Raw genomic sequence first — 10,785 nt, forward strand, 5'->3', positions numbered from 1 at the left:
CCTCACTTCAAGAGGGATGTAGAGGTGCTGGAGCGTGCCCAGAGAAGGGCAACGAAGCTGGTGAAGGGTCTAGAGAACAAGTCTCATGAGGAGCAGCTGAGGGAACTGGGGTTGTTTAGCCTGGAGAGGAGGAGGCTCAGGGGGGACCTTAATTGTTCTCTACAGCTACCTGAAAGGAGGTTGTAGGCAGGTGGGGGTCAGTCTCTTCTCCCAGATAACAAGTGGCAGGACAAGAGGTAACGGCCTCAAGTTATGCCAGGGGAGGTTTAGATTGGGTATTAGGAAAAATGTCTTCACTGAAAGGGTGGTCAAGCATTGGAACAGGCTGCCCGGGGAGGTGGTGGAATCCCCGTCCCTGGAGGTGTTTAAAAAACACTTAGGTGTGGTACTTAGGGACATGGTTTAGTGGTGGTCTTGGCAGCCCTGGGTTAACGGTTGGACTTGATCTCTAAAGGTCTTTTCCAACCTAAATGATTCTATGAAAGACAGCTTTGATATCTTACAGCTTTTTCTTTTCCTACCCTGATAATTCATCACCATATAATTTGATTGCTTCTCTTGCAAGCTAGTACTGATATTAACTGTGTGGTGGTACATTACAGAGTAACTTACCATGTGTGAAATAGGGTAAGGAAAGAGGTAGCTAAAGGTAGCTCATTGACTAGCGCTGCATTCTGTTACAGTAAACTGGAAATAAAAAAAAAAGAAAAAACCAGAATAATGATAGAAAGTCATTCTGCATGCTGTTCTTGCCTGAAAATTTAGTGAACTTGGTTGACACTATTTGCTTTGGTTTGAAATATAGATACTCCCATGTGAATGTTGTACTAAAGAAATTCAGCTGCATGCCTTGGGGCTAGCTACCTCTCTTCTGAGTGCTGCAGTGCTGTTACTTTTTTCAGGTCCTGAGATCATGAGCAAGCTGGCTGGCGAGTCTGAGAGCAACCTGAGGAAAGCCTTTGAAGAAGCAGAGAAGAATGCTCCTGCTATCATCTTCATTGATGAACTGGATGCCATTGCTCCCAAGAGAGAGAAGGTAAAGAAAGCCTGTAGAAGGTAAAGAGTACATCTGTTTTGGTAGCAGCTGGTGTGAATCTCTGCATTTGACTACAGGGTAAAGCAGTGGTTAACTTAACACTTGAATGTAATTGGATGTCAGATATGGATATTGGAAGAATCTGATATCGTTAATGATGTTTCTTAACAGCTTGTCTGTTGTATCTGTCTGCTTTGGTGCAGCACTAGCTCCTCTGCTGTATATTAGACCTTTTGGTCTAATCATTACTTTCTCTCTCTCCATAGACACATGGAGAGGTGGAACGTCGCATAGTATCTCAGTTGTTGACTCTTATGGACGGACTGAAACAGAGAGCACATGTGATAGTTATGGCAGCTACCAACAGACCTAACAGCATTGACCCAGCACTCAGGCGATTTGGTAACCATAATTGCCATCTTTTTTGTGTGTGTGTATCAGATACTTTGTTATGGAAAGACTGAGCAGAAATTTAATATTAACACCTGTGTGTTACAAAAGTATTGATTTGTCTCCAGCTACTTGTTTGAAATTAATTTTTAGGCTTCCAACCTTTGGTATTGTTTTCTGTGCTTTATTAGGTTAGAATTTGTAGAAATAATGAAATACTTGAGGGTAGCACGCTTTTTCAGTTCATCAATTAGGTGTGGCTATTTCAGAACTAAACACTTAAGGGGTTGTTCATACTTCAGTTTGCAGAAGGCTCTGAATTGTCCAATTTCTTTTATTGATGAGAAGCCTGGTAGTTTTTGAGACTTAGGTTTTTGAAACTTTGCAGTGTGAATGAATGTCTGTTGTATGACCAGTTGGTAAAGTTAAGTTTGCAGCCTCTTAAATGTGGAGTGAGGCATATGAATGCGCAGCTATGGCTAGAGGAAAATGATAAGTATATGTACCTTTGTTAATATTGCAGAAATACATAGGTTTCCTGCCCCCCTCCCCCAGATATTGGGGCACTTCATGTTTTTCACCACTTGGGTACTGCTATGAAAGTTCTGAAAAATTAAATCTCTCAGTATTTGTAGACTCCTGTGCTGAGGACACAAAGATAGGAATAAATAAAAACATCTCATGATGTGTTGGTTAGGGGAAGGATGTTTTCCTATAAATGAGGATCAGAAAAAACAGAAAACCTCTGTGTTTAGTCTTGAACTCTAGTTAATATAGTAGTCTCACTTGCCCTAAATGGCTAAAGCTTTTCTTCCTCCTCTGATCTGACTCTGCTACTGCGCTGGTAGATGCTGCAGAGAAACCCAAAGCTCTGGCATTTTCTGAAATCATATGTGTTTGTGGCTCGTCATCATATTCCTCTGTCAGAGGAAGGCAGCGACTGCAGCTCCTTTAGTTTGCAGAATCAGCAGCTCAATATATGTTTTGTACTTCCCAGGTCGTTTTGACAGAGAGGTAGATATTGGTATCCCAGATGCCACCGGACGCCTGGAGATCCTGCAGATCCACACAAAAAATATGAAACTGGCGGATGATGTGGATCTGGAACAGGTGAGTAGCATGCTATTAGGAAAGCTTGTCTCTGCTTGTTTAGGACAGTGTGAAACTGGGTGAATGTGTGATCTCTGAGCTTCCTTCTAACCAGTTTACCAGTGACCAAAAATCCTCACTTGCTAGTGAAGCATGGTATAGCTAAGTAAAGCAAATGTGTATCATCAGTCCAGTCTGAAATTGCCTTGTCACTGTCGTCCTGGGTTTGCTTGCTGTGGCATTCTCTCTAAAAATAAAACAAGCCTGAAACAGTACTCACAGAGCTGGGTGAACATTGTGGTGATACTGGATGGTTACTGTAATCTCTGTCCTGAATGAAGAACTGTAGTCCTTGGGGTTATCTTTCTGTACATAATCTGAATTCCAGTTGCAGCTTTGATCTCAAGTAGGAGGTGGAACAGCAGTGTCTTTGCCTATTAAATATATGATAGCACTTGTCTTGAATTTGCAGCAGAGCAGTGATGTTCCTGTCCTCCAGAGTCTTGTTGTACCTCTGAGTGACCAGAGCATGCATTGCCCTTGCAGAGTGCTTGCTTGTATCACTGTGAGTCATACTCAGTACTCTGCTTTCAGGTGGCAAATGAGACCCATGGCCATGTTGGTGCTGACTTGGCTGCTCTTTGCTCAGAAGCTGCTCTTCAGGCTATCAGAAAGAAGATGGATCTCATAGACCTAGAAGATGAAACCATCGATGCTGAAGTGATGAACTCACTGGCTGTGACCATGGATGACTTCAGGGTAATGCAGGAGTGCCCCTCTTTCTTCTGGGTGCAATGTCTAATTGCTTATCTGAAGCATGAAAGCATAACATGTTCGGATTTGCATAATGCTGTTTCTTCTAACAATAGTGGGCTCTGAGCCAGAGCAACCCGTCTGCTCTTCGGGAGACTGTAGTGGAGGTGCCACAAGTTACCTGGGAAGATATTGGTGGTCTAGAAGATGTAAAGAGAGAACTCCAGGAACTTGTACAGGTAAGAGTTTCCAATGGATTTTTGCCTAGTCAGCTTGAAAAATAATTGTAATAAAATCCAGAACCTCTTCACATGCCTGTTTAGGCTGTGAACAGTGTAAATGCAGAGTTTTTGTGGTATTTTATTGTAATGGACTGAAAATACCATGCTGTTCCATCTTGGTAAACTTAGGGAGAGGAAGGTTCTGGGAAGCAGCATCAGGCTTTCCTTAGCTGAGTCTACAGTGACATCTTAGGTGGGTGTTGGGCTACATGTGGAAACAGCAGCAGTTCTGCTTCTCTTAAGTGGAGACCAGCAGTGTGGACCACTTCTGAGAATCCTGTTACGTGGAAAGCCTCTGAAGGGCTTTTCATCAGTGTTAGTACAGGGACAGGTGAGAAGTAGTTGTGAAGCCTTCAATGAAGGGAGAGGCTGGAACAAAGTCATGAATGGTCTGTGGAAACTTCTGGTGCCTGCCTGCATTGGGGTGGTTTGGGTTTGATATGTCCTTGTTTTCAGTTGGCACTGTAGAAACACCCCGTCTGTTTTAATGCCAAAAAAATTAAGATTGAAAAGTAGATTCATTCACAATCACTGACCTTGTTGTGGAGGATAAATACATCAGACATCTTGCCTGTCTCTGGAGGGTGGGGCAAACAGGTTAGATAATGAGCAGTTCCCTTTTGCTTCTGCAGGGCAGAGTGAAGCTGGGGTTAAGTGTGCTGGAAAACTATCTGAACTGGTACTTAGTTCATAAGTGGAAATAGTCTGTTTAAGGCATCTTTACAACTTAGCTGTGGTGCTTTTCAAACCAGTGCCCATTTAAAAACTCCAGTGGCACTGAGCAGGCAGAACCTTGTGTTTAACCCACCAGAAATAGAGGTAGTGTTTCTGGTAGGAGCAGAAACAAAACTGATCTAGTGAAAGATGTCCCTGCCTATAGCAGGGAGGTTGGCCTAGATGATATTTGAAGGTCCCTTCCAACCCAAACCATTCTGTGATTCTAAGGTACAGACCTGTTCTGGCTCATCACGAGAAATTTTTGTTTGTTTGCTTTATTCTTCTTCAGTATCCTGTGGAGCACCCAGACAAGTTCCTAAAATTTGGCATGACCCCATCAAAAGGGGTTCTGTTCTATGGGCCACCTGGTTGTGGTAAGACACTGCTTGCCAAAGCCATTGCCAACGAATGCCAGGCAAACTTCATTTCCATCAAGGGGCCAGAATTGCTCACCATGTGGTTTGGTGAGTCTGAAGCCAATGTGCGTGAGATCTTTGATAAGGTAAGCGTATCTTCTATTCCTCATGCTATGTTTGTGCTGAGATAGCCCTAAAACATTCTCTACTGCACCTGTCTTACTGGCCTGGTTCTTGTTTGTTTTGTGTTTTCCGCACTTGCACTGAATGCAGAGGCTGCTTTCCTGATATTGAGGAATTAATTCTCTTTGGCAGCATAGCTATTTAAATGGCTTTCTGTTATAGCATGATAAATGCCCCAGTGTCTTAGTGAGGCTAGTATTAGCATGGCATAGATATTCTTTGCATCCCTGAAAGCTAATGAGGTGTCAAAGTAAGTTGTCACCTACAGATTTTCAAAACATGCTATGGGTGGTTCTTTTTCTGCAGTTGGACTAGATGATCATTGTAGGTCCTTTCCAACTGAAATACTCTATTCTATTTTTGTCCTGTGATACATATGGCTTAGAAAGAAACTCACTCCTCCTGCCCAGTTGCCCCATAGATAGTGTGACCTCTTGTCCCAGGAGGTATCTGCATGGATCATCTTAGGAATCATCACCCCTGTGGTCAGGGAAGGTGCTGAAAGGGCAAAGTTGGAAGGAGAGAGAGAGAGAAAAATTTAGGTTGAGAGGGAACCTCAGACCATCTGGTCTGACCATTTGTCCAGAGCAGGGAGATAACTTGGAAATTCAATCAGGTTGCTCAGGGCCTCATGTTTTGAACATATGCTAAGGATGGAGAATCCCTGACCTCTCTGGGCCTTGTGCTAGTGCTTGAGCACTCTCATTGTGAAGAAAATTTATTCTTTTTCTAACTGGAATTTTCTTTGCAGCCATTTGTGCTTGTGGTCTCTTATCCTTTCGCTCTGCATCTTGAAGAAGGATCTGGCTCCCTTTTCCTTATAATTACCCTTTAGGTAGCTGAACCATTTGATGTATCTCGCCTACTGATAATTGAGTGCCTAAACCAATTGACATCCCCAGATCTTGCAGGGAGAATTCTGGTCCAGGAAAATTGACTCCAGCTTTCCCTCTAGGCATTGGAGTTACCACCCTTCTGCTTGGTTCACAATGCTCCTAGCTTTGGGGAAATATAGCTTGTTGTTCAGGAGAATTTAATTGAGGGTTTGCGTGGCAAGAGTCTGTTCTGGAGCAGCTCCTCCAAGGTTTTTGTTGTGGCAGCAGTGCTCTGGCACTCCTCTAAGCTGCTTTAATTGTAGGGTAGGCTTAGTGTGAAATCGGTGTGCTTCTCACGATATCAAAAATTGGAGTTTCTGAGCCCCCTTGCTTTCTAACACTCCTTGCTGAGGCAGGAGGCTAGGTGAGGCTGGGCCAGGATTCCAAGATAAAACTCAATAATGACAGAGTCGTTAAGCAGGTATTTCTTTATTTGCGGTGCCGGGTGCATAGGGGATCGCTCCTCCTAGTATGTACCCCCAGCTCCAGTTCTCACTATTTTTATGCTACAATCTAATATGCATATATATATATATGCATTAACATTTCCTGGAAAACTAATACATATTCAAACTGTTTCCCCGAAATGTTTTACATATTTTTCCACCTCCTCATGCACACGTACTGCCACCTTGAGGGTCTTCTCAGAGGGCCTTCTGATGAAGGCTCAAAGTCTTTGTCCACATAAACTTTCAACCTGGGGTCTCTTGTACATGCGCAGTTCATTTCTACTGATTTTAAAACTTCTTATCCTAGTGTTCTGGAACACACCATCCTGTTCTCTAGCTAAAGAAAACTTTTATCTTCCTTTGCAGTGCTTGTTTACCATTGTCCAAGGTTATTTATGACATACCCTTATGGTTTTACATCCCCTAGTCTAAACTTCCAGACCACAATTATGTAGCAACTAGGTATTACCCTACCTTTTACATATGTTAGCACATTGTACAAAGGTTAGTGAACCCCTGTCAGCTCACAAAGTTGACCAGTCTTTTATTCTTTTAACCCTTACATATCGCTCACCTGGTGGTATTAACATGGAGTAATTGTTCCCATTTACTTTTTGCAGGCCCGCCAAGCAGCCCCTTGTGTGCTCTTTTTTGATGAGCTAGACTCCATTGCAAAGGCTCGAGGTGGGAATATCGGAGATGGTGGTGGTGCTGCAGATCGTGTCATCAACCAGATCCTGACAGAGATGGATGGCATGTCCACCAAGAAAAACGTCTTCATCATTGGTGCCACCAACAGGCCAGACATCATTGACCCAGCCATCTTGCGCCCTGGCCGCCTGGATCAACTCATCTACATCCCCCTGCCTGATGAGAAGTCCCGGGTTGCTATTCTTAAGGCCAACCTGAGGAAATCACCAGTTGCCAAGGTAGGATCCGCACCCTGACTGTGTCTGACTTGGGTTTGCTGTGTGCTGCACATGTTCCTCGCAAGCTGGTAATAGAGCAGAGGGCTGGTAACTGCTCCACACAGTACAGAGCTGGGAAGCCTTCAGTTCCTGAAGGATGGAAATGAAGAGGTAGGGGGAGGCTTGAGCTCTGAGACTAGGTATCAAGAAAGCTAGGTGTTGGTGTGTAAGCACAGCAGGTCTTTATCGCATAGTAGAGTTCTGCCCACAGTGTGGGAATAGGAAGGCATGTTATGGCAAGGTGGAAAAAATTCTTGTACTCTGAAAGAAAAGTAAATGTAGAAAACAGGGGTGGGAAATGGAAATTGAAGAGGAACTATTGCAGTTAATTGTTGCTGAACTCTCATAGGCAAGAGCGATGTCCCTTGCCTGAGGAGCAGGCAATAATGCAACTGATAGCTAATCAGAGAAAAGCAGATGTGAAGTGAGAGCTCAAGCTATTTTATGCCAAGCTTACCTTTTTAGGTGCTGTTGGGAAGGAAAGCTTCAAAGGAGGTTGCAGTACTACTCCCTCAGTTGAGGGGGAGGAGGAGGTTGGTTGTCTTGGTCTGCCTGTGCCCCATCTCCATTTCCAGTCTGACTGTTTCATTTGACTCCTCATGTTGAGACCTGAACAAATCATATCCTAAATCCACAAGTCAACCTTCCTCTTCTTGAGGGTGAACAGTGCAGAGGTACTCTCCCCATCTACTCTGCTCTTGTGAGACCCCACCTGGAGTACTGTGTTCAGCTCTGGGGCCCCCAAAGTAAGAAGGATATGGACCTGTTGGAGCAAGTCCAGAGGAGGGCCGTGAAGATGATCAGAGGGCTGGAGCACCTCCCACATGAGGACAGGCTGAGAGAGCTGGGGTTATTTAGCCTGGAGAAGAGAAGGTTCCAAGGAGGACTTGAAGTACTGGAAGGCCACTATAAGGGGGCCTACAGGAAAGATGGGGAGAGACTCCTTACAAGGGCATGTAGTGATAGGACCAAGGGGTAATGGCTTTAAACTGAAAGAGGGTAGATTTAGATGAGATATTAGGAAGAAATTCTTTACTGTGAGGGTGGTGAGACACTGGCACAGGTTGCCCAGAGAAGTTGTGGATGCCCCCTCCCTGGACTTGAACACACAAGGCCAGGTTGGATGTGGCTTTGAGCAATCTGGTCTAATGGAAGATGTTGCTGCCCATGGCAGGGGGGTTGGAACTAGATGAGCTTTAAGGTCCCTTCCAACCCAAACTATTCTGTGATTAACAGCTGCTTCGCAGGGTCTTGCTGGTTGTGTGGGGAGTGTGGCCTGCCTTTATATGTGGTTAACTTTTCCCAAAAACGAGAACCTTAAAGGCTCATCTCTTCAAAAATTGGCCCAAGTTTTAAGGCAGTACCTTGATACCATGGGATCTAAAGACACCTCTTTGTCACCTGAGGGTGTAAAGGACAGGCCTCTCTTGGTTGGTTGGTTTGTTTGTTTTCACTAGGATGTCGACCTGGATTTCCTAGCTAAGATGACCAATGGCTTTTCGGGGGCTGACCTGACAGAAATTTGCCAGCGTGCCTGCAAACTGGCCATCCGTGAGTCTATTGAGAGTGAGATCAGGCGAGAACGAGAGAGGCAGACCAATCCTTCCGCCATGGTGAGTAGGGCACTCCTGAGCTTTCCCCACTCGTGAGACAGGCAGCCCACCTCATCCCGTGGGTGAGGCAGGATGCATTCCTCTCCATAATCCTTGGATGGGGATGATTGGGCTCTCATCACAGAGTATGGAGCTTGGAGCTCTTTGTTCTCATTTTGTGGGAGAACAAGGCCCTCCTGGGGTGCCTTATTGTCAGCATTGCTCAGAAGGCCCCTGCTGCAGCTGTGACTAAGTCTACCAGTGTCCCTCTCCAGCCCCTACTTGGGCAGGTATTGGAGCATACTGGCTGGAGGGAGGCTGTGGGTGGTTGTTGGGCCGTGGAGCTTGTGCATGCAGCTCACCTGGGCCCTCTGTCCTGCTACAGGAAGTGGAGGAGGATGACCCAGTTCCTGAGATACGCAGGGATCACTTTGAGGAGGCCATGCGCTTTGCTCGACGCTCTGTCAGTGACAATGACATCAGGAAATACGAGATGTTTGCGCAGACTCTACAGCAGAGCCGTGGCTTTGGCAGTTTCAGGTAACTGTGGGGGAGTGGGACAAGGGTGGTGTGGCTCAGCCAGCCCCAGAACAGAGCACTGAGGCAGCTTTCTGCTGGATTCTGGATAAAAAAAATTCCCTCATCCACATTTTTCCATTCTCCCCAGTGTGTACGGTAGCCAGCTGAGTATGTGGCAGGCGTAGGCTGTGCTGCAGCTCAGTTGTAGCTGCTCTGTTTAGTGCTCCTGAAGTCCCATCAACCTTCTTTTCCTTTAACATGAGCAACATCTATCAGCCATATAAGCCTTATGTGTGACCTGCCGTAAGGCTTCATCCCCTTTCTCCTCCCTGTCGTACTTGGCACCAGGGTATTGGTATGGAGGGAGGAGATCATGCTGAGCTATGAGGAGTATTTTGAACAGTGTCTCTTCTCTCCCCTTCTGCACCACTGCATGCAGGTTCCCATCAGGTAACCAGGGTGGTGCTGGTCCGAGCCAAGGCACAGGAGGTGGCAGCGGGGGCAACGTGTACAGTGAAGACAATGACGATGATCTCTACGGTTAACTCACTATCCTCTGTGGACCAAAGTCCACATCAGACCGTGTTGTACAGGAAAAAAATCCAGTGTTCAGTGGACTCTGCTTCTTCATTCCTCAATCAGAACAGTGTAGCTGTACGTCAGACTTTTTCTGTGGGGAATCACTTGGGAGGCAGACAGTGAATTAACGAGGAGGGGAACTGACTTAATTTCTGAGAAATCTCTGTTCTAGTTTGTGGCAGAATCAGCAGCTTTAGCAAAGAGTACAATGTTAGCCTGTATTAAAAAAAATATCCCACAGTAATAATAATAATAAAAAAAATTGCTGTTGTCATTTAACCCCAGCCAGAAACTAAAGTAATGCACGGCTGCTCGCTCACTCCTCCGCTCCTCAGAGGGATGGAGAGGAGAATTGGAAAGGAATGTAAAATTGAGAGTTGAGATAAGAACAATTTAAGAATTGAAATAAAATAAAAAACAGTAACAGTTGTAAAGGAAAAGAGGCAGAAGGGGAGAGGAATGAAAGGCAAAGGGGGAGGGGGGGAAACAATGTGATGCACAATACTGACTGATGCTGAGCCAGTCCCCGAGCAGCGAGTGGCAGGACATGGCTGACTCCCCCAGGTTTATATGCTGAGCAGCCCAACCATGGTGCATGCAGGATGGGGGATAGTAGCAATGAGCCCCCCCTTCATTGTCCCATCTCCAGCTGTACCACCCCACCATTCACAGACCTTCCTCGGCTGGGCCCCGCTCCTGCTGCCTGTGTCCTGAGAGCCCCATGGGGAGGCAGAGCCCCGATGGAATTCCCCTGGTGCTGGTGAGGGTGAGACCCTTTACTGGTCCTGCTGCCTGCACCCAGGCCAGGGCAAGCACAGCCCCAGCATCTCCCCTTGCAACACACCCCAAGGAGGTATATTCTGCAACCCCAAGTGCTGTTGCAGAAACTTACCCGGCCAGGCAATCCGAGGGCCTTCCCAAAAATACTCCAGTTCACACTTAGAGTCCTCATGATTCCTCTGGTTCGTCAAGATTCCAGAGAGCAAGTCCCATCTGGT

At 45.8% G+C, this 10,785-nt stretch overlaps 1 protein-coding gene across 1 annotated transcript in view; it reads left to right on the forward strand.

Moving 5' to 3' along the window:
* The window catches only part of LOC130142039 (transitional endoplasmic reticulum ATPase), a 31,686-nt gene extending 21,861 nt beyond the window's left edge, over positions 1-9,825 (forward strand). The window contains exons 8-17 of the mRNA XM_056323452.1: positions 903-1,036; positions 1,303-1,438; positions 2,424-2,536; positions 3,110-3,274; positions 3,385-3,507; positions 4,556-4,768; positions 6,750-7,058; positions 8,555-8,710; positions 9,075-9,229; positions 9,648-9,825. Of these exons, the coding sequence (XP_056179427.1) occupies positions 903-1,036; positions 1,303-1,438; positions 2,424-2,536; positions 3,110-3,274; positions 3,385-3,507; positions 4,556-4,768; positions 6,750-7,058; positions 8,555-8,710; positions 9,075-9,229; positions 9,648-9,753 (1,610 nt within the window). The 3' untranslated portion in view covers positions 9,754-9,825. The remainder of the gene's footprint in view (positions 1-902; positions 1,037-1,302; positions 1,439-2,423; positions 2,537-3,109; positions 3,275-3,384; positions 3,508-4,555; positions 4,769-6,749; positions 7,059-8,554; positions 8,711-9,074; positions 9,230-9,647) is intronic.
* The last annotated feature ends 960 nt before the right edge of the window (positions 9,826-10,785 follow it).

The sequence above is a fragment of the Falco biarmicus genome, chromosome W, assembly GCF_023638135.1.
Source record: "Falco biarmicus isolate bFalBia1 chromosome W, bFalBia1.pri, whole genome shotgun sequence".
NCBI classification, from domain to species: Eukaryota; Metazoa; Chordata; class Aves; order Falconiformes; family Falconidae; genus Falco; species Falco biarmicus.